At 36.0% G+C, this 24,279-nt stretch overlaps 1 protein-coding gene across 1 annotated transcript; it reads right to left on the bottom strand.

The window, feature by feature from the left end:
* Positions 1 to 324: 324 nt before the first annotated feature.
* On the bottom strand, positions 325 to 24,279 carry LOC145780598 (uncharacterized). The gene is made up of 24 exons (XM_082592224.1): positions 24,177 to 24,279; positions 23,062 to 23,150; positions 21,636 to 21,681; positions 21,210 to 21,295; positions 19,248 to 20,802; positions 18,470 to 18,613; positions 17,870 to 18,013; positions 17,367 to 17,510; positions 16,112 to 16,243; positions 15,527 to 15,672; positions 14,956 to 15,275; positions 13,919 to 14,031; positions 13,098 to 13,238; positions 11,323 to 11,458; positions 10,385 to 10,518; positions 9,425 to 9,593; positions 8,837 to 8,915; positions 7,822 to 8,017; positions 6,120 to 6,282; positions 5,791 to 5,919; positions 5,275 to 5,466; positions 4,695 to 4,833; positions 3,346 to 3,403; positions 325 to 2,575 (listed from the first exon to the last, which is right to left on the bottom strand). The coding sequence occupies exons 1-24, from the start codon at positions 24,277 to 24,279 to the stop codon at positions 2,382 to 2,384; spliced, it is 4,752 nt and encodes a 1,583-aa protein (XP_082448350.1). The 3' UTR covers positions 325 to 2,381.

Below are 24,279 nucleotides of genomic sequence, written 5' to 3'. Positions count from 1 at the left end.
CTGTAATTGAAGTTGAAAAATGCAAACAAAACGAATTAATGCGTCATTAACCTAAGTATTTTGGAACTTTCAGCAAACATCACAGTAGACTTGACAAGACTAATTCAAGAATAATGTTGTTGTTTGCTTGACAACTGCAAGAAAGAAAAAAAAATCTGTAATCTCTCAGCCAATGGCATCATCAGTAGACTGCAAACAGCTGGCACGTCTTTTAATCTGGAGATTTTCTCATTTCAGTCTTTCAATGACATTTTTTTCACAAAAGCAACGTTAGAAAAGCGTAACGTTTACGTTGGAAATTAAGTGTAAACCTTAATTGTTCGTTTCGAAAATAAAGCAGTTTGCAGCAGGACGTCTTCACAGAAGACAAAAGCTCCTTTTAATTTCAAATATCTCCGCAATGTAGCCTGCAAAATGGCTCTGTTTGAGTAACTCACTGACATTCGGTTTGTGTCAGGGGTGTCCCAAACAGCACAATCCGTCATGTTTATATTTCAATGTAAAAATGACGGATTATGCTGTCTGGGTCGTCCATCTTTTTCCTTGCTAGTAAAATCTTTCCTTTGCATAATTTTAACCTCTGAGGATGTCACATCAATGCAAAAGGGACGGAATTTACTAGCTGAGTTAGAGGTGCAACATTTTTACGAACAGATGACAGGTGAGAAGTCAGCTTCAAAAAAATCCTATTGTTTGGGTGTTTGCTCTTTCAAATCTGGAAAGAAATGCGAGATTGGTTCACTAGCTATCAAAGTAGTAGCAACAAAGAAAAAAATTGAGTGTGTTTAGTTTAAATTTCGATTTTTTCTTGTGCTTCGTTGATTCAGGAAGTATCATGAGCCCATTTTTCTTGTTTTCAAGCAAACACTTCACAAGCATGTTCAAATGACAAAACTAAAGCTATATTGTATTACGCAGTTTTAAAATACAGTTTTGATAGCATCTTTGTTCAAACTATTTGTTGACATGTCACAATTCACAACAACAGGTACGAAAAAATTTGCTGCACAAAAATATGCATTTTGCTTTGAATATGCAGTGCCTCAGCATGTAATACTTGCCAAGCAAAGTCTTTTACCAAAAAGTAGTTAAAAGTAAGTTTATTCATTAACGCTTCATAACAAAACACAAAACTATGATTTTAATTTTTCACTTCGGTAAAATAATTAAAAACAATAGAAAAAGTTAAAGTTACATAACATCAATAAAAGCAGCTTATCATAGTTTAAATAACTACTTTAGTGTAGCAAAATTAACGTTTCGTATCTGATATGTTCACGATGACGACTCTGTGACTATCAGTATAGTGATGTAACACTTTGGCAGCTGACTGTTTATTTCAATCAACTGTCCTGTCCTAAACTGATAGTGCTTTGTAAGGGAAGCCTGGAAAAGCGAATACCACCTACATGAACAACACTGGTCCTTGTATAAATTGCTTGGTTTGAAAAGAAATATCAAATGATATTCGTGATATATGCCCAAAAAAAGATTACAGAACGAATATACGAAAGTGCAAGAAAGAAAAAGTAGAGCATGGAATTGTTACAAAACAACATTTCTAAAAGAACGCGATAAACAGAAGTACGCAGCTAGTAAAATACGCATTTTTACATAGATTCTTCTCAGTCTGTGGACGTTGAATCAATAAAATAAGACAAAATTCGATCTGGTTACGGGGACATAATCTGGTTACCACAATTGTTGACAGTTTGGGAGAAATCTCTTCAATTTCTTCTTTCTAGAATTTTCATAGATTTAACGAACTGCTTAAATTTGTTTAACAACATGTGTTGAAATGGTGACGTAGAAGATATTTACATTACACAACATATTTAAACGGTGATGTAGGAGGATTTTTTAGTTTCTTTCTAAAAAGAATGTTGTCTGGCCATGTTCCTTCCATAACTTACTGATCAAGCTACTGTAGTGTTAAAATCGTCCTGTAAAGTGCCGTACTACTCTATTGGTATATTTGTAACAATTTTGTTCACAAGAGAATCGCTTTTTAGGATCATAAATGTCAGCAGAATAATAAACTGTTCTTAAATTAAGTCAGTTAAAATCTGCGAAGTATTGTCAGTAATTATTATGTTTTAGTGTAACGTTGTAATACAGTAGTCAGTAAACCTGCTAGATTGCAATACTGTAAGTGTAGATAGATATACGTGGTACTTTGAAAATCTGTATTTCATCATTTAACCACGTGCTTTTAGAACGAACTATATATCAGAAAATCTTTTATGATTTTCTTTACAAAACTTTTAATCTGTACAGCTACAGCCAAGCATGGTCGAGAATGTAGTTTGAACGTTTTGTTACATTCTATAACAACATATGACAAGCAGAAGCCCGATTTACATTAAGATATATGACACACATTACTGATGATTTTCCTCATCATCAAAGTCTCCCTCCTGTGCCATCAGTTGCTTTGCAGTGTCTTTGTCGATCAACTTATGCTCCAGCGCCTCTTTGACGGTGAGCTCTTTACCAGTGTTAGGATCAACAATTACAACACGTCGGCTCAAAATGGCAGGAGGACTGCTTGGAACAGAATCAGGAGAAGGGGATGCTGAGAAGAAAAATAAGTTTGGTTTTCGCCTAATCTTAAACTAATCACTGCCACTCAAAGAAATCGGAGGATAAATTGGATCATGATTGATGATTAATGTCTTTTTTGTCGTATCCAGGCTTTCGCCCGGTGATTGCAAATTTTGATGAAGCTCATGGAAAAGCAAAGAAGCCTTTTCCATGTCAACCTTCAGGTATGCTTTTAAGTGTCCTACCAAAGACACAGCCGCATGTTGTTGAGTGGTGCTAACTGCCAAACCGTCGCCCTTTCGACTGCTGTACGAGGGCTTTTACCAATCGGCTATGCAGCCGACAGGTATACTTGATTTACTTTGAGCTTAGAATTTCTTGATGCAAGGTTTTAAAGAGGTCTGTAATAGCCTTGATTATAAGAACAAGTATTTAAAATTTAACCACGAGAGTTCGAATGTGCAAGAGCAATTTTGTAGCGTTCTCAGTCAGCTCTCTTGTAAATTTAAGATATGCACGTCCCAGGATTGATGTTTCTTAAAAGAGTCAAAACAAAAAATAAATTTTGTAAATATCTGGCTCAAACTTTTGTGAGGATACAGAGTACCTCTGTTCGTCAAAGAAACTCTACTTTAACATGAATGAGTTTTTAGCATTACAGGGCTGAGATGAGTGAATTTGAAGTCAAATAAAATATGTTACTTTGTAAATACGATGTAAATCTATGCCAAATGGACTGACAAATTATCTGTCTATTTAGAATTAACTAAACAAATATAGAAAAAAAGATAAGAAACTTACAAGGTTGTTCTTTTTTCGAGGAACGCCTCTTCTTCTTTTTCTTCTTTGTTTGCACAACCTGAAAAACAAAATTTTGGAAAACAGATTAGTAACGAAAGCATTTTGCTTCCTAAAGTAGCATTATTTTGACTGGTAGATGTCGCTGAAGAGTCGGATACTGATCGTTGCCAACAAAATATTATCGCCTTTGTTGGAAAGTGGCACTGCAGTACGGTCCAGAGGGCGTTGGCTCAAATGTTGATTGTGGTGCTGTTTGATATTTGACCACACGTTTGCACTCAGAGCAGGCTTAGACAATAAGACAATCCACGACAAATTCGTAGCTGTACTGAAGCAAATGAGAAATTTGTTTCAAATTGTTTGAGATTCTGGATATGCAGTATGAATAGGCTGTATTCAATTGTAGCCTGCATCCATTCCAACTCCAAAATTATCAACATATCAATAACATAATACAGTAGATTCAGCAATGGAGAATATAGCCACAGTTACACTTTAGGCTAAGTTCTAATTCATAATGTTTTAAAATAATTTGAGAAATGTACTGTAGTGCAATGTTATTGGAACAAATGTGATTTCTTTGCCGATTCAAATAATGTAAATTTTGTAGAAAAAAATAAGGCATTATGAGTTTGGGATGGGACTCCTGAAAATTTGCTCTTTTCAACATTATCAAAAATCAATTTATGTTAACACAATTATTTCACGCGATTTACAATCTGTTTTCAAAACGCTACGAAACTGTTCAAGCCATCAGGAAAGAATGATTGGTCACAGCGGTAAACCATAATCTCTTCGTGGGAAAATTGTAACATAAGATTCCCGAATCCGTTCGTCTGTATGTAATGACCGAAAGAGAAACACTCTTCTGAAACGTCTATTCAAAATTGTATTTCTGTAAAATTAGCCCGCGGCTATCGAAAATGGGACGCAACACGGTACGCCACTAAAACCTGTCACTACAGAACAAACTACTTAGATAAAAGACGGAAATTTTCGTCCAGCTGACAAGCACTAAGCAAAACAGTTAAACATGCGACCAACCTCTTCAAGCAACAATTTTAAAATGACTAGAATAATTTGCGATATCTCAAACTCACGTAAACAGTAACTGTGACGCAATAATGAAAGACATTGTCACGCAATTCTAACAGGTGTTCAAAGGTGGTGATCCAATGTTTCATGTTTAAACAGGTTTGACACAAGTCTTACGAACGATGGTGCAATTTTGGCTCATTTTTAGGAAAAATTCCATGACGTAATACGCTAAGATTCAGTAGACCTGAACGGTTTTTATATGACGTTTGATTAGGTGAACAATTGTCTGGAACAATGATAGCCAGCACTACCTCTGTGGTTAACGTTGTTTGTGATTTTTCACGGATTTTCATGGTTTCCGGTTCAGGTTCAAAGGGTCGTATGTTCTCAGTGACAGTCCCTCCTTCCAGCATGAGGAAAAGAAGATTTGTGTCTTTATCCAGGACGCACCTGCAAAGACGAAATTAATCAAAATTGAACGTTACGCAAACCTCGCAAAGCAGACGTAGAAAACAAGACTTTTTGTATTTGTAGTATCATTCTTAAGGCTGGTAGAGATTATTAGAGATTGCATTTATAATTCAGAAACCAGAGATCAATTTTTCTGAAATAATTAGTCAAGAGTAAATTTTTATGTAATATTTCCATTCAAGTTGTGAAAAAAATTACTCCAAAGTATCTCTTCCTGGAAAAGATAAGTCATTCATTTTCATATCTTGCTTAAATTTTCTCGATATTTTACATGCGGTCTTTTAACAACACGCACCATAAAACACTACTTTGAATTTACTTTTCTAAATTGCTTGATACGACTTCAAAGCTCCCTAATCGACAGAATCCAAAACATGTCACATGAACTTCGCATTGTGGTGCAAAGTAATGGTGACTTACCTTCCCATTAGCTCAGAGTAGTTGAGATTTTCTCCTGTCACCGGATCAAAATAGCTCGTCGTCTCACGTTTGTCCAACTTCTGCGCTAAGGTCCTATCTAGCAAGCCTCGTTTCATGGCAACATTCACTTTGATGCGTACGGGACTCTTCATGTCTACAATACCACCGGTAGCGATTTGGGCTTCCAGTAATCTGGGAATAAAAAGTACGGTGATCAAAGCTTCACCTGAAACAAAACCTGCATTTTATAACCTACTTTGAAGGATGTGTTTTATCTGGAAAATTGCTTGAGTCAAGTTAGTTTTAACATGAAATAAGCACTAATACAACATATCCAGCTACCGATTTGTATATATTAAAGTCAGTTGCTTGTGTACAAAAAAAGCAAAGCGTTTGAACTTTTCAATATCACAAGCCAGTTGTTTCAGTACTTAGGCCTACACTTTCAGAATTAGCATTTGAAACAAAATGATGACTAAGGTAAGCTGACCTTTAACAAAATGTCACTGCGTATACCTGATGGCATGTCTATCGACCACGAGTCGTCGCATCATGGCTTCACAGAGGGAAAGGACTTCTCTTTTGAATGGCTCTCGATAGCCAGTTACAGCTCTGCTTGCTCTTGTCACAACGTCTTCAAATTCGCTGTAAAGACAAAACAAATCGATGTGGTCAAAGAAATGTTGATTTAAAGCATTAAAGGTGAAGTTGGTTTCTTTGCAAGAACTGATTTAATGGCATAGTTTACTTTTGGCAGAGTTAGGCTACCATCATGAAAAACAACTGGATTGCTTATTACGTTTAGTTTTAAGCATCAAAACTTTTGCTTCAAATGGGCCACTGACCTATCTATTACACCAGATCGTAACGCTGTTTCTATAGAAACCGATTTTCCTGTTTGTACATCCATTATTTTTCCGCAAGCAGCTTGGGCTTCCAGTAATTCAAAAGCAGTCCCTTTGCGTATTAATCCACTCCTGCATGCTTCGAGGAAACTCATTTTGTCGCCTGCACGCAAAATAGATTGAGTTTGGATGTTTGTGAGATGAAACAGAATAGACTAAGCACACAAAGGGTTGAGTGCACCAATAACAAATCTTAAGGGGCGGATTACTTTGGCCGTCTGAATACTTAATTGAGAATCAGTTTGCGGAAAATTTATCCGTGGATCAGCAATCGGCGATTTTAAACATCAGATTACGGTTGGTGTATAACGAAAAAGCTGTTTGATCGATCGATTTACTTAATTGTTGAAAGATCTACAGTTTTTGCATTCAAGACTAAGCGAACTCAAAATTCGATCTTTAAATTTTGTGTTTTGTTTAAACAAATTAATATGTTGTTTACCATTTTATTCGTGAAGCAGGCCTACATTTTTTTCATTCGGAAAGGCAATGTTTCGCTTCCGTTCATCAATCTTTTTTGTTCATGCCAAGTCAGTGGTTCCCAAACTATGGGTCGCGACCCAAACATGGGTCGCAAAGGGTCAGAAAATGGGTCGTGCAAAGACGATCTAAATATGCCAAAATCGGACTGTTGTAAATTAATTTATAAATAAGCTTTTTTTCCTTCTATTGAGCATCACACGCTTTTATTCGGCTTCTCTTATCAAAATCAATTATGGCAAGCAGGTTTACCGGCATTCAAGTCACTTCCATCAATAAATCACAGTGCACGTAAATTATTCTTCAAGTTGACAATTTAAGATTTCTAAACTATTTTTTTTTTTAAAGTTCATTTTTATCTGCGACCCAGGTGCTGCTGGCAAGCCGCTATGTACAGTAGGCTGTGTTGTAAAATGTTGTCAAACGAATCCTTAAAGAAGAACAAGTTAAAGAGACATCCGACGCATGTAAAAAATAAGCGCATTTTTAAGCACCGAGAAGAGGCACTGGAGCCAAGCCGGTTTGACTCAGCAACGAATCTAGCACATTTACTTAGACTCTGAGCAAGAGGAGCTACAGCAGACCATCCTTCAGCTGGTTGTCTGTGTCTTGTTTATAGCAGGCAAAGATTGCAAAAACAGTGGAGTGGTAAAATTGTTTATAAAGGTTGTCTGTGTCTTGGGTTGCGAGATGTTCATCAAACTCAGATTTGGGTCGGGCTCAAAAAAGTTTGGGAACCACTGTGCCAGATCATAAAGTGTCAGCGATATTGATGTTACTGTTAGGCCTATTTTTGTGGAGTAGGCCTCACACTGTAGACTACATCACAAAGTCCCTCCAGTCGCCACAAAGAAGATTAGCAATGTTTCTTGCTTACTATTTCAGTTTTATTTTCGATTATTATCAAAGCAAAAAATATGACTTTTCATAACAGAGCAGGGACTGGAAAAAGGTAAAAGCGACAAAGCACGAACATAAAGCGTGTTAAAAACCGAAATTTAGGCTACTAAATACAAGGATTTAGCACAGTCGCAAACACCTTTAGAAATTCTAAAAATAAAGGAAATTCGTTGAAAAATTACAAAACCTGGTGTTTCAGAAAACAAAAATTAAGCTTGTATAAAAAACAAGAAAAGAAATGAAACCTTGTCTTGTTTTTTACCTGTTTGAGAGTTGATCACGCCAGCAATAGGTAGTTTTCCGTCAACGTAGACTTTTAGTTGAGCAACCATGTCTGTCACTTCTTCCTCTGTCATTCGACCGTCATCAAACTTTCTTGCAGTTGCTGAGTCTAGCAAGCCGGCATTGACGACGTCTTCAAGCAGAACTTGTCGTTTTGTTGCAGATTCGAAAACAACCTTTGTATCAACATAAAAGATTTCAAAACAAAAAACAACTTTACTTGAATTTGTAGTGGAGAAATCTTTAAAAAATATAAATTGTATTTTTAAACAATAAATAATATTAATACTACAAAATTGCTCAATGCCAAGCAGAGCAAATTACATCAAATATAGCTATTACTTTCTAACACCTCTACAGCCTGTTTCACTCTAAAAGGGGGGTCATCAGAAGGTCCTCATGCAAATAGAAATTTGACTAATATATTTCTATTTGAGTACTTCTGTTTGAATAAGGACCTTCTGATAATCCATCCCCCTCTCAGGGTGAAACAGGCTGTAAAGGTTTTAGAAAGTAATAACTATATTTGATTTAATTTGTATTTTCATATTATTTTATTGCGTTGTTTACGCTTCAAGTAGCCAAAAGTTTATAAGAGATTCAAAACTATCATGCAGTAAATACTGTATATAGTTTGATAAATATCAGCTACATTATACTAGTTACATAAGAAGAAGATACTGATTAATGACTGAAATACCATCCACGATTTTAGCTTAAAGTGGTTTCAACTTTACATCAGAAATAATTAACAAAAAGCCTGAAGAGTATATTCAGTTTTGACGGACTTTTACAATTTCTTTTTTCAGTTATAATTTACGATCAGCAGTCGCAAAATGCTTAAAATCTAAGCACAATGATAGCCTGTCTTTTAAAGTAGTCTACAAACACAACTATTTTTTACATTGAAATAATCATGAGTAGGTAAAATGAAGCCTTATTGCATGACTGAAAATACAAGACAAATTTTAACGACTCGAAAACATTTTATTTACCTTTGAAACTTTCGATTGTTTTTTTCGGTGGGATCTAAACGGCAGCAATCTAAGTCCAGTGTCTTTGTCAATTACGCACCTGAAAGTATATGAAATTTATTGACAATATTTGCATGCGCATCGTATAACCATCCCTTAACATTTTTGCTTTTACATGTGCATTTATTCAACATGTTCTTTCATAGCAAGCAAAATACGAAAAGGTTTGGAATTAAAAACATGGATCAAACCAAAATATAGAGTTTTCTGTATGCACGTAGTAAATAATTCCTTTATGAGATTTGTCGGTCATTTAGGTGCTCGGTAGAATAAATAATAATTTTCGTTTCCTAGTAAAATAATTTAAGGAAATGGTGATTCAATTACCGTTGGATTTCCAAAAATAATTTGAAAGCTTGGTTCGACAATTGAAAACTTAACTCAACTCTGCCAATCCCGGTAACCGAACCTGCGTCAGTGGCTTAAAGCTTCTACAAGTATGCCAAACTGCCAGGAATAACTTATCGGAGGCTTTCTTAGCATGAGGGATGGGATGGAAACTAACCAACCAAACAAACAAAATAACAATAAAGCGTTAGATTTCTTCACCTGTCCATTAGCTCAAGGTAGGTGAGATTTTCTTCTGTGTTTGGATCAAAAAATCCTCTTGTGTCATCTGATGGATCCTCTAGGATGTCGTTGAGTCGCTCATCAAACAAACCGCGTAGGTATGCAACCTCCACCGGCAAGCGATGGTTCGCGTTTGGATCAACTATGCCTGAAGCATTGTTTGTGTTAAATGAAAGACTTTATTGGTTTGGGAACACTTGCGAACTTTCCACAGTGAAAACAGTGTCAGCATCATGAGAGGGGACCATTTACATATATGGTCTATAAATTCACTGGAGCGTTGTATGCGTGCTGTTGGAGGTTTGTAAAAAAATGACAGATCAATCAATGGTAGTTTTTTTCCCGTCCTGTGTGATTAAGCAACACAGTTCAAGAAGACTGCGAAGCTGACAAATTACACTCCATACTCATTTTTAGTCTGACAATAAAACAAGTGAGATTGAACTCAGTAAGCCGCGTATTCAAAATATAGCTCTGTTTCTTCTGTAATTACCAAACAAAGTTCAAAGTAGGATCATCTCTCTGGTTGAAAGCTAGAAGGGCCGCAATTGGACGGTAGTCACTTAAACAAGTTCAGTTCAAGAAGACTGCGAAGCTGACAAATTAAACTCCATACTCATTTTTAGTCTGACAATAAAACAAGTGAGAATGAACTCAGTAGGCCGCGTCAGGTAGGAAACAATACGAAATTCTTGGAGTGTGGTGACCATGTCGTCAATATCAAGTGTATACAGAAAAGAACATTAGGTCCACAGCAAACTCTGTCTTTCAGCTGATGTCATTTAGTGTATTCAGTCTAACAGTAATTCCTTTCGCAGACATGGCTTACCGGAGACCACAGTAAACATGACATGAGCAAAAGTGGTAAAGTAAAAGCTGCCTATGGGCAGAAATTCTTTTTCACGCAAGCAAACCAAATCTTTCCAACTACAAACAAACCTCCTGTAGCAATTTGTGCCTCAAGCAATCGGACTCCATGGTTTTCTACGACGAGACCTCTCTTCATTGCTTCAAACAGAGAAAGTGTTTCATTGCTGAGCCTTGTTTTGTATCCGTACACTGCCCTTTCCGCTCTGCAAAAAAGTCTATGCATTAAAAATATGCACTTTTCTAATGAAAGAAAACAACATAAATTGGTTGCCTGAAGATATGAAAACTATCGTGTATATTTTTACTCTTTTGCAGCATGTGGATATTTGTCTGGCAAACAACTGCAACTGCGTGTCGAAAATATTTAACCACTGCAAAATGCAGTCCCTTGAGCCAATCGTTAAACTTTGCCTACGCTAAGTTATAAGCTGTTACATGATTCTAGGAATGAGTAGTTATAATTGTAAGCTATTGTCCTATTGACTGCTGATACAAATTTGATAACGAAGAAACGTCTCACTTGGTATTTTCAGTTCAGGTTTGAATATGCAAAATGTTTAAAGCTAGCTAAATTCTGTTTACTTTTTTCAAGTTTAGATGTGTGTTTTTGATATCTCACGCAAATGCAGAAAGATGTCGCTTTATCTGACAAATTATGCGAAGTGTTGCCAGTAGTTCAAATGCATTTTTTTTTAAACAATATGCCTTTCTCACTTTTCACTGTCTTGTACAAGTGACATAAAGGAGTATTAATTTACCAAGCAATAAAAAATAGGAAAAAGTCTTTTTTTTTAACTTTAACACTCTTTGTAACAGCAGGCAAATGTGATCAATCTGTAGTATCTCTAGAAATAGATATTCATAGATTGGGTGAGACTTGGGCTTTTGACTTTGAGGCATTCGTACCAAAGTTTGGATCATGAAAACATTATTTTTGCGATACAAAGTTTTTAAGCCAAACAGTTCTTAAGACAAGCAATTATAAGCTCTCTGGGAATACACATTACCTCACTAGAACAGCTTCAAACTGTCGGTCAATCAATCTCTTGTGTGTAGCTTCATTTACTGACATCTTCTCCGCGGTTTTAGGGTTGATAATCCGGCCTGTGGCTGCTTGGGCTTCCAGCAAACTGATGGAGGTGCCTGTGTTGAAAAACAAAACAAAAATTTATAGAGATGAGATTGTTGACTGTTTCATGGAAAGAAACTATCAGAATTGAACCGTGTCATTTTTTAAATTGGAGACAAAAAATGCAATTAAAGCGACTACAATAGCTACTCATAGTTGTAATCGGTGCAGGATTCTAAGGTCGGAGTCCGATTTGATTTAGGTGCTATGAAACATACTGTACTGTAAGGTAAAGGTCCCATACTCAGTTACTGAGCTTTGGGAAATGCGAAGATAAGGTTCTCATTATACTAAGCCTTCGGCACTAACGAGGTGGCCAGTTCCTTTCTCTCGGCCGCCTTTACTTCAGCAACTACGCCCACCCAATTTATTACACCCCGGGTAGAGGTGAGCGGTGTTCTTCAACAACCAGCTGAAGCCGGGAGTCGAACCAGGTTTGCATAATTGGAAAGCCAACGCCTTATCCGTTGCGCCATCCCACTTTTCGCGCAACGAATGCAGTTTTTAGTTGCTTTTAATGTTAAAGAAACATACAATTTTGTACACAATAATCACAAACTTGTAGGCGTGATTGCCACCCATTACGTCAAAAAGGGGTTGTTTTTCAAAAAAAAAGTGAAATGTCGCTGGCCAACACGAAACAACGTTAAAGCAACCTTTCAATAGGTGAAAATATTCTAAGAATAAACATAAAAACTTAAACCAACGAGTACCAACAGATATTGAAACCTAATAATGATAGCTGTCTTGATTTTTACAACCGTGCGTTGAAAAAGTATCATTTGACATATACTGTCATGGAAAAATGGTTAATGATTCTTCCATTATCGCTTCGGCGACCTTTTCAGAAAGTTGTTGTAGCCTACGGCTAGTAATTCTAAGCTACATATAAACATAACTTCATCATTTTCAAATGTACAATACAATGGAATAACATTGGACTGGTGAATTACAAATATCAAGTTTATTACTTCCCAAAAACGTTTATTTTAGAATGTAATTTTTATGGGATAGTCAGTAGAGCTAATATCCTATACTAAAAAGGGGGGGGGGGGTGGGGAGGGAGGACCAGATCTCGAAACCACTCTGAGGTAAGGATTAATTTTTGTATAAGGCAGACTTGTAACTAGCAGAGATAAACGAACGAAACCACAATGAAAACTATTTTCCTACTCAACGCTTCACTTTCCTTTCTTTATGCATTGCAATTGTGTGCTTTTGCAATTATGTGCATTACAATTGTGTGCTTTTGCAATCATGTGCACTACAATTGTGTGCTTTTGCAATTGTATGCTTTTGAGATTTTTTGTCCAAGCTTTAGTAAATTGTGACCCCATTTAACTTTATGATCTAGTTATAAAACGGATCAACTTATTCTGTAAAATAAAACCCTTCGTTTCCATAAAGGACCTAACCTGTTGGGTGCTGTAAAGCCTTATGTACTTGGAAATTTGCAGCGCAAACCAGCTGACAAAAAACTGACTGGATCTAGGTTTCTTGAAAGCTATTGAAAACGAAAACTACTTTCAACACATGACGTACGGTACATATTTCAATTAACTTACAGTAAACCGTTCTGGATCATATTGATTTTGAAAAAAACGCTGTGTTTTGGTAAATTTATTTTAGCTTGTTTTAATTTTCTCTTTTTACCTCTCCTGATCAATCCTTTCTTCCAAGCGTCGTAGATTGAAACTTTCTCTCCTGTGTCGGACATGATAAGGCCAGCAATCGGTTCCTCTCCCACCAAGTACACTCGAATTGATTTCTCTACTTCTTCTTGTTCGATTGTTCCTAACATTTGAAAAAAATTTTAGTAAGTAGTTTTTGTCACATTTATATCACAGTCTGTCTGTAAGATTTTAAAAACCAGTTTGAAAGTTCGTTGCATTAGTACAAATTGATGATAAATATGATTTAATAGGTGAAAATATCCTATTGTTTCATAACATTAGTAATGCCGAAAAACATTAGTAATGTTTTTAGAATATTTAAATATGAAGACAATTTTGTGTTTAATGTGTTTATGTAGAGTTCTAAAGACATATCCAACTTTGGTAAGCTTTAACAATGTCATGTTTATCAGGTAGTCTGTAGCCAATTGTAGCCTACGTCTTCATGTAGCCTGTGGTAGCAATTATAATTTAGGCTACTGTGGCAGACAGTGGTGGGTCCAGGAAGGGGCAATTAGAGCGATCCCCCCCTAAAACACAGAAAAGTAACTTTATTCAAAGTGTTTTTGCAAGGTTGGATTAATGTAGACCTACACATCATAGTGTTTTGCTGAAAGCTCTCCTCCTCCTTAAAGCTACTTGCTTGATCCGCCCCTGGTGGTAGATGCAAATACTTTACAAAAAAGGGACGTCATATCACTGAAGCTGAGGCCTAGACAAGATTTCGTGACTTATGAACCATCAAACACATACTTATTCAAAAAGAATAATGGTTGTGCAGGCCTACGAGTAGGCTAATACCTTCTTCGAGTTGTTCTACCGTCGTCTGACTGACCACTCCAGCCTCGAAGAGATCGGCTAAGCTAACTTGACGTTTCCAACCAGAGGTAAATTGAAAGTCTTTGCGAGGTTTTCTAAATTTTTTTACATGAACATTATTACTTCAGTAGCCTACTAAACATTGATTTTATTTTTACATTTTGAAAACTATTTGAAAGAGTGAGCGAAGTGAATGGAACAATTCACAAACAACATGACTTCTAAAATCGAAAACTTCACTCTGCCAATCTTGGTAACCGTCCTGTGCCAGTGGTTTAAAGCTTCTGCAAGTGTGCGAAACTGCCAGGAATAACTTATCAAAAGTTTTCTCAGTACGAGGATAAAGATTCAAAACCAACCAGCTCATCAAGACATCAATGTAAAAACTTGCAAAAGGTGTGCAAACAATAGTTTTTTTAATCGGAAAACTTTCTAAAAGTTGTTTATTTTAAGCAAAGTTTACTAAAACAAAAATGTGTCGTCTATTCAACTCTTCTGTTGCAATGGCAGAGAGAATAGGTGTATCAAATTTGCGGACTTCAGACGACCTGTAGCCTATCCCGCCCACATACAAACTTAATAGATTCTTTGGGTATGCGTCAGACTCACACTAACAATTCAACATAAGCCAATATGACATAGAACTAAAACCAGCAAAGCTAAAAAGCTTCATAGCCGGAGGCTGTTGTGATGTAGTGCGCGTCTTTATTGATAAGTTCATAGTGTTTATTATGATGAAGAGTTAATAACTAGATAATTTACAAGAACTTTAGTAGACCCAACGTCGGATGACGCTAAAACGCGTCAATGTTGCTACTCCATTATGTAGTAAGACTCAACGTATAGACAGGGATGATAACATGAATTTTATGCTGTTTTCTAGGCTGTGCAAAGAAATAATGAGCAAATCAAACTTTGGTAGATTGAGTCATCTGCTGAAACTGAAAAGTATAAAAAGCATTATTAAACAGTGAACAAAATAATGATTACACGATTATTGGACACATTTTTCAGCTTACTTCTTTTTCTCTCTGGTAGTCGTGGTAACCACAATTTCTTCAGTGGTGATGGTAGTCCTGGAGGAATCCTCATCACCTTTAGATTCTTTTCCAAAGTCTACTTCTGTTTGCACGGATGTTGTTGACACGTTTTTATCCAGCTCCAGTGATTCTTTTACTTCAGCTTCTACCGTGTATGTCGTACTTCTGGCTACGTTCTCATCCACAGCAATTCGTTTTTGAAATTCAATGTTTTCTGTGCTTACAGTTGTCATTGATATATTTTCCTCGTTTTGGAAGCTCGAATTGTCGTTTTCAACGACAGTCGACAATTTCGTGGTCTATAAAGTATTCAAAAATACGCTGTTCAAATTCATCGACACTGTTGAGCTGTTTAGATGAATAAGATGATCGCAAGTAATTTTAAACTAATCTTGTAGTCATTTCATTCTAAGCGAGTAATGGTTTTAATATCACTTTTTTATTTTTTACATTACAAAGTTGTTGAAAAACCAAGAAATTAAACTTTAATTTTCAAGTGCAATTTTCCTTAGTGGAACATAACATATTCTAGAAAGCCTTAAACACTTACCTGTAAGTTGGAGATTGCCGTTGCCTCTTCATCGGAAGACGGTAAAGATGATGATGATGATGAGGAAGGAGGAGAAACTTCCTTTGAAACCGGCAATTCCAATTCTTTTTCATCAGAAGATGACTCGGAGGAACAAACTATTGCGGCTAGGATAAGTTACCATTATAAATACTTATCTTTTTGTAGTATTCAAACAAAAATGTTATAAAAAGTAACATCAGAACTAATATTTTGTGTTTTTAATAATTTAGATTTTACAGGAATAAAATTGAGAAGATTTGCACACTAAAAAAATTAATGAAAGACAAAGATAAACATTTTTCTTTAAATCTTTTGCTTTCCCTCTCTCAAGAAATTTGGTTACACAGTATCGCGTTAAAAAAAATTGAAAACACGCCGTATCATTGCTTGCATCGACATTAGTTTTAAAGACCTTTCTTAGACTATGTTATTCATCAATAAGGAAAATGATTTGATAACATTAAAATTTGGCATCACTCCTAATGTTCTGTCATGCCAAACTTTCTCTTTTCTAACATTACGCAAGTTACTGATTTACGAAACAAAACGAGCAGCAGAACCTACTTGTATTTTTACTGGTTACAACCGTAGCAGTGAATACTTCTCTCTTAGGAGGAGATTTGAGCTGAATTTGTGCTGAACTACTCATTCTGACGTCATCATAACTCTCAGCAGAAGAAGAACTTGATTTCAATTCTGAAATTAGCAGACATTAAGAAGTGTTAGTCACAAAGACAAAGTACTCAGCGTAGCCTATGATAAAGACATTTAGCTTTAGCGTAAACAACATTTGTCCATTCACAAGCTTAACCAATTAATTGCAGCCAATATGCTGTATGTGTGAATGGATGACAATTCAAAACATGCACTGCAATATTTTGTTTTGTTTGTGGGATTTAGGTGATATGATAAATAGTCAACAGTCACAACACTTTTTACTGCAAGTTATATGTTTCAAATATGGCATTATGTTTCAGTAAAAGGCATCGAAAACAATAACCAAACATACAGTACAATGCCATATCACAAGCATTTTTGTGTCACTCAACTACAAGAGTGTTTAAATGGCGTTTATAATTGGGTTTATGGGTTTATTTTGGGTTTATGTATAATTGAGTTTATACCAACACAAGAGTGTTTAATTGGGGGTGAGAGTAAGTTTATCTCTTAGAGGTAAATATCAACTTCCAGGGAGTAAATTTACGAAAAAGAAAACGACGCAATTAATGTCAAAATCTAGTGTGAAAAAGCTAATGAAGTAAATGTATCTTCAGACAGCTGGCAAGGGGTAAACGAGAGTAAAAAGCTTGAGAAAGTCAGACTCTCTAAGCTACGGCCAACCGCCCGGCCAGCCCCTCACTCCTTTTTGCATAAATTTCAGATCTACAGACATTGAATCAACGAGAAAAAAGTGATTTCTGCCCATACATTATGTGAGTAAATGATTAAATCAAATATAGTTAGGGTTAATCCGGATTCGATTTGACCGGCGATTCCATCCGGATTAGGCGAAGATCCGGATTAACCGATGACGGTTCTATCAAACCTGACTCATTTGTACTTCCAGTTTCATCCGGATTAGGCGAAGATCCGGATTAACCGAATCCGGATTAACCGAGTTCTACTGTATTACTCTCTAAACCCTTGACAGCCTGTTTCACCTAAAAGGAGGATCATCAGAAAGTCCTTATTCAAATAGAATTATATTCCTAAGTAGATGATTATACAGTATTCCTAAACTCTTAATCGATCGAAAACAACCTGAGTTGCAAAAATTGTATTTTTATATTTAAATTTATCTGTGTCTTCGAGTGCGTACCTGGACTATGCAGCTCATCAACAATAACAGTTTTAGTGACTGTTTCATATAAAGGAGCGGAAAGGCTAATGTTCGTTTCACTTCTCATTCTTCTTGTTTCCGAATCACTCTCAGAAGAAGACGAAAAGGATTGCTCTTTTGTTTCTTAAAAATAAAACAATAAGCTTTGTCACGTAACACTTGGCTCTCTTCTAAACGTATAACATGAATCATGATCGATTGGAGTAATCCTAAGATTGTATTTTTCCAAAAACTGTGAGGACGTTGAAGCTTGTGGCATTTTTAATCGTTTTTCAGAAAAGAATATTATTTTATGGTGTTCTTCTCTACATCACCAATCTATTGGAAGATCTCAGCAACTTATTCTTACTAATAAAACGAAAAAATAACTATTGATACTTTTCTAGAGTTTCTATGATGTGTTGTACAAAATAATACATACGTAAGGTGAAATACGTGATACCATGTTTTAGTTGTGCCAGCATTGTCTGAAGATTTTCTACCTTGTTCCTTTTCTTCAAGAGTGAACGTTTGCAAGATCTGTTGGAAACGAGGAGAAGAAGAAATAGGAATCATCTTTTCACTTTTCATTCTTCTTTTCGTATCACTGTCACAAGAATCTGAACCGCTCCTGCTCATTGCCAGTTCTAGAAAAAAGGAATTGAATCTCAAAGATTTTTTTAATGATCAACAAGGAAGTTCAAATTGATTCTTATTTTAACCTAAACGATCTTTTTCAGTAAATGGGTACTTCTGAAAAATCAGCTACGTTGGACTTTTGCGTTCAAACAAAACGACATTTGGGTTCATTGGATTTCCTGAAGTTGAACTGAAGAGTGAAGACAAAATGATTTTGAATCACACTGAAATGTTTTCCATTTCAAAGTTGCTTGTGTCTAGTGATTAAGTATTATTTTAGTTTTTAAAGAAGAGACGTTATTTTTGCTGCTTGCATCGACTGAAAAATTTAAAAGTAAATTTAGCTTTTTCAGTTTACTGCATAATTCAATGCATATTTCAGTGAATCAGATGAGCCTGCTCGAGAAAAAGAACCATAAAAATTCTTTTTTTTGTTCTGTACTGAAGTCTACCACAACCCATACCTTCTTTCTTTTTTTCAACAGTAAGAGTTGTTGTTACAGGTTGGAAACAAGTAGAAGAAGATATAGGTATCCTCTTTTCGCTTCTCATCCTTGCTTCCGAATCACTTCCAGAAGAATGGGACCCGCTCATGCACATTTCCAGTTCTAAATCAGTAGTTAGTAAAGTTCGTTTCAATTGAAGGCTTGTGGGTAGCCAAGCTAACATTTTATGTTCAACACATTAACAACAACTCAAAAGTAGACTGCAACGTTGAAATGAACTTACCGTTTTTGATAAGCAGCAAGAGAACAAAAAGTATACTTAAAGTTTGTAACCAAAAATGTAACCGAATAGAATGAGAACTGTGTTTGGTGCAATCGTTTGGTTCAATAAGAGTCATCGGCCATACTTACTACTACATCTGGTAGCATACAAAGCCGGGTAAAAATTAATCAGGATTTCATAAATTTATCTGCAACATGTAATAAAGGAAAGCCATAAAATGCACAAAATTCATTGCTCCAATGGCACCTGATAATGTGACTTATCAACAGAGTGAGACACAAGATAAAGCAAATTGTGCCTATCAATTTACAACAAAACTATGAATTAATTAATAAATGCAATATACATAACGCCTGTATCAGTCATGGACAACAAAACTTATCTACATTTACTTCTAAGTTCTAGTCCTACCATCACGCCTGAATCATATCATTTATTGTGCCCAAGTTTAAATGTTGACACCGCAGTATATTAAGGAGGAATAGTTTCTATTTCAAAGAACTTGTCACTTACTTTTTGTTTTATCTTCTTGTATGGTTTCTGTATAAGTGCGATGCTTTGTTACTTGCTTGGTAGGTGATGCTGAAGACGTAAATAGGGTTTTTGTTGTCACGTGTTTCTCGTTGTCATCGTTATTCTTAGCTACGTCGAATCGATATTCTGTGTGATACTTCTTATCTTTTCCTGAAGATACTGCTTCGCTTTCTGATGAAGAAGAACTAGAGCTGGATGAAGGTATCTCTTTGCTTCTTCGTTTTACCTTCCTTACTTTTGAGACGTAAGCAGCAGGAGGAGCGTTTTCGTTTTCAGATTCACTGAATGCTTCTGGGCGTTCTTGTCCAGGAGGAGCTTTTTTGTAAATGGTTTTGTGTGTTTTGTTGAAGGTATGCTCTTCAATGATTTCAACTTCCTCTATATTGTGAATGTAGCGTTTGCGATGGGTTTTCTTTTTATGATTAATAATTTGCTCATCACTGGAAGAAGAAGTTGACGGGAGTCGCTTAACCTTCTTTTTCTTCACTTTCGTTATTTTTGTATTGGAATCACTTTCATCAGAAGAGGAGCTTGTGCTGCTTGATATAGATTCTTGTTTGAACGATTCCTTTACCAATGTTGTTCTTTTGACTGGTACAGGTCTCTGAGAGGTTGGCATAGTTCCAATGCTTTCTGAGCTGGAGCTTGACAGAGGTTTCCCTTGCTCTTCATCATCGGTTTTGTGCACCACACCAATCATAGGTTCATCAATGAGACGCTTTTCATCTTCACTTAATGAATTTGTTGCTTTTTTATCTTCCTCCTGTGAAACATTCAGAGATGGATAAATATGCCCACTCGTTTTGTTATTCATATCCTTGTCTTCATCACTGGAAGAACTTGATGACATTTCATCGCCTTCGTGTGGAGCATTGAAAGATGAATAAATAGGCCCAATCAATACCTGATTCATATCTTTGTCATCATCACTGGAGGAACTTGATGAAGTTTTAGCGTCTTCCTGCGAAACATTGAGCGATGGGTCAGAAATAAATTTATTTTTGGTATCTTGTTTATCATCACTTGACAAGTCAGATGATTTTTTATCTTCTTCTGGTAAAATAATAAAGGATGATGTAAAAGTGGACTCATATTTATCATCTTTGTCATCATCACTGCTACTGGAGTTTGAACTAGTTTTAGAAACATCTACTGGTACCTCATCTTTTGGTTTGTCATCTTCATTTTTAGAAAACTGGAGGAAAGGGTCATCTTTTCCTTCTTCGTTTGATCCGACACATACAGGAGAAATAACAGGCTCCTCTACTTCATGTTTCTCATCTTCACTGGACGAGCTGAAACTCTTTGGTTTCTTCAGTTCTTCCTGTGAAACGAGAGCTACAGATTCGTTGATTGGCTCTTCTACAACATTTCTTTCTTCTTCTGAAGAGTTTGAAGACGACGGTTCATCTTTGGCTAAAACAATTGGTGCCTTTTCTTGTTCAGTCGGTGATGTACTGGAAACGTCTGCCTTATCTTCAGGACTGTAAAGCGGAGCATGATAGTCTTCTTCAGGCGCAGGCTCTCGATCCATCTATTGTTCATACAAATTACATTAAAAAATATTACGTGTACGTACGTCATTCAATATTACGTGTACGTACGTACGTCATATGGTGTACGTACGCCATTCAGCTGTTACCATAATAGTTGCATAAACCATACTTCATTTAGATGGTAATAGTTTAAAGCTAACTGCAGGTGAATCAATGTAGTTTCATGTCAAATGCGTATCATTTGCAAGAGATAGATCTAAAAAAGCACAGTTTTGGATGAAGCGGTCTATTCTGTGGGGTAAATATAAAAATCCTTTTCTAAACAATACCTCATATCGCACACACGCGCACACTTAATAAAAAATAGACAATATTTAAATACCGTACTACACACCAAGCTTTGATTGTATGATGTTTTTGTAAGACACCCAACATGATAACTTACTTGGATAACTGTCGGTGGAGGATCATTATAAAGAGGCCTTTCTATATCAATTGAAATAGAATCTAGTTCCAAAGGCTTCTTGAAATCTACAGAAAGATCATAAAAATACAAAACATTTATTATTTTTACTTCATTGTGACACCGTCTTCTTTAACGTAGTCAAACATTTAAAATTTAAGGCTGTTATGTATTCTTTCAGTATAGCACTAAAATTACAAAAAACTGTTTTTTTGAAAGTGCAAATGTTATTTATGAGATATTTTCATTCTTCACTTCTTTGTTACAAAATCATTTTTAGATATAAAACTAACAGATAAATTGATTGCACCAACATCAACCGAGGCAATAAATCATTCATGAAACGTCACTGTACTGATTTGATTGATGTGATAGAGTCTCTGACTATTAAGTCAGATTGACATTTACCTGAGGACGTGGAAGAGGCGTGAGACGCGGTATCTACTGGCTGATCCTAAATATAACACAAAAGTAAGTATTCAACTATAGCAGAGGGTTAATAAGGAAATCGAAATTCTATAAATAAACATGTCTATTTCCAAAAAGTTGAGACTGATTTGATAAGAAAAAGTTATTTTACATGATTGGTGACAGAATAGAGTTAAGCGTATCTCTATGTAGACACAACATTGTTTTGTCACCATTATGAAGGTGGCTGAAAAGTGGTCAATTATGGCCATCTAAACTGGTCACTACCAAACACGGGATAATTGAATGCTGTATTCGTATTTATAAGCAGGTTGGAGACTTGGAGTAATCATGCGCAATGCAATTCAATTAAAGCATTCGTATTTGAATACGGTTTTGCATTCTCTTTCCTCTTAACTACACAGTTCCCACAAATCATGTAAAGTCTTATATCAGTGTTTCTCAACCTGTTTTGGCCCAACGCCCTCTTTATAAACTGGCGAAATTTTATCGCCCCCCAACAAAAACGTATAATTACGAAAAGCAAATATATACTTGCGAGCATGAAAACAGTATACTGGTAGTAGTGGTTACATCATGATGGAACTCACCAGATTGTGTGATTAACTGAAAAATTACTGAATTTAAATAGATAGCGTTTGTAAACAAAACGGTGGGTAATAAATCAAATACGACGATGGTGTAAGAGAAATGTTGTTTGGCTATCGTGCGAGCATGTAGAGTAAATTATCCAGACAATGATGTGACGAAATCGTTACGCTGGTCGGTAGATGGGTTAGCCTAAACCAGAATGCCCCCTAATAATCAAAACATCCACCTTATGCCGAGGTAATCATACCGCCCCCCCCCCCCTGTAAAATCAAAACGCCCCCGTTGAGAACCACTGTCTTAGATGAATAAACGTTGCGCGACTAGCACGCATAGAATAATGTAACATCATCCCCGATTTATCCAAGTTGAGGCCAATGGTGTGAATAACTCACAGCTGTAGAATTTGCATACAATATCGTATTCTCACGAAATAGTCAAAATTGATTAAAAAATTAAACTAATGTGGGAATCTTTATCCTTGGACAGAAAAACACCTCTTTATGACCTTAATTATGGCAGTTTTGTATACTTACCTGTACACTGTAGGTACAGTAGCCTATAGGAATTTTGAACCTTTGATACAGGCCTAGATACAGAGATTGAAAGAGCGAATTTTCCGCTTGTTATTGAAGTGTTGTTGTTGCCGGTGAGTTATTCCATCCACTAAGTGCCGCTGAACAAAGAACTCTCCTTGAAATGCTTTGCTCAAACACACGCTGGCAATTGAACCAGCCTTGCTTGATCATTAAACTTTTCATCAATTGAATTCGATCAAATCATGCAAGAAGTTGTAATGTCAACAGCATTCGTTTACTTTCACATCTATCAACGCATGTCCGTTTTCATTGATAGGCTCTCCATAATCAGTCGCGACTTTTTCTTCTGGTTGTAATTTTGGTTTTTCTAAAAACAGATTATGATGTTATTAAAGATTTCAAAGTGCGTTTCGTGTAACAGTGAAAAGTTCAACATGATTTCAGCCTCATAGGCTTATCGTACGACAAAGGCGCCAACAGCGAAAGCATATGAGCTGACATTAAGAAACTTTGCCCGAAGGAAAATTGTTATGAGTGTTTTTTGTTTACGAAACAGTTAGACTTAGTGGTTGGTATTTCACAACGTAATTACGCTATGTTGAAATATGGGTACTTGAAATGTCGCGTGTCAACAAAACCAGAACATTGTTGAACCTTCTAAAAGATTGGTAATTGATAACAACGAAGCCCTTGACTGGCAATGAAACTCGTATCGTTTCACACCCAGTCAAATATAGCATATGATTTGCATATATTTTGTTTGTTTATAGTTTAACAAAGCAAACTCTCTACCAAAGCTTTATCATAGCATATGGATATGATATACAGCCTATCAGACAGCAATAGATACGCATAAGCAACAATACGGTCTTATTTAAGAGATAAATTGATAAAAAATTACTCGTGAAATAGCGTTTTCACTAAATATGCAAGGAACAACCGAATTTCATTGAGAAATTTGGATGCTTCTTGAATTTTTTCTCGATGGATTTCTCAATAAAACTTTGGTGGCGAGTTTATCATTTTGTACCATGTTAGCCATAAACCTTTGATCAATTTGTCCATCTAGTATTTTTGTGCTAAAGTATGCTGCGGTATAACGGGAAACGTGGTTTTAACTTATAGGTTTCTAGCTTCACAATCACTACCGATATTTGAGGAAAATTAATGTAGAACAAAGTTTAACAAATCGTAGAAAACTGAAAAAGAAATAGATGTTGCCAATACTCTGTGCTGTTGATCGACAACTCTTTTTCCACTGCTTTTTGCGATCGCCTCATAAAATGCGAAGGCCTGCAACAACGTTTTGTACATCGGCGACAACTTTATAAATTTTGTAAAACTGCCTAAAGAATCAGCCGATAACAGCAAAATATTCAAAAGAACTACTTACTCTTTTTATCGCTGGGTCTAAACAGGAGATATCCCACTAACCCTGCGACGACTGCTGCTTCAATCCCTAACACAACAATAAAACCTAAAGCTATCGGATCCAT

This window comes from Aplidium turbinatum, chromosome 12 (genome assembly GCF_918807975.1).
Source record: "Aplidium turbinatum chromosome 12, kaAplTurb1.1, whole genome shotgun sequence".
Lineage (NCBI taxonomy): Eukaryota > Metazoa > Chordata > Ascidiacea > Aplousobranchia > Polyclinidae > Aplidium > Aplidium turbinatum.
This window is presented reverse-complemented; position numbering and strand designations above follow the sequence as displayed.

Excerpts from the sequence above, each read along its gene's own strand:
- LOC145780598 (XM_082592224.1), bottom strand. The coding sequence starts at position 24,279 with ATGGATCCGATAGCTTTAGGTTTTATTGTTGTGTTAGGGATTGAAGCA. Across the intron at positions 8,018-8,836 it reads AACAATCGAAAGTTTCAAAG|GTTGTTTTCGAATCTGCAAC; the intron begins GTAAATAAAATG and ends GTTGATACAAAG. Across the intron at positions 5,920-6,119 it reads CGATCTGGTGTAATAGATAG|CGAATTTGAAGACGTTGTGA; the intron begins GTCAGTGGCCCA and ends TTGTCTTTACAG.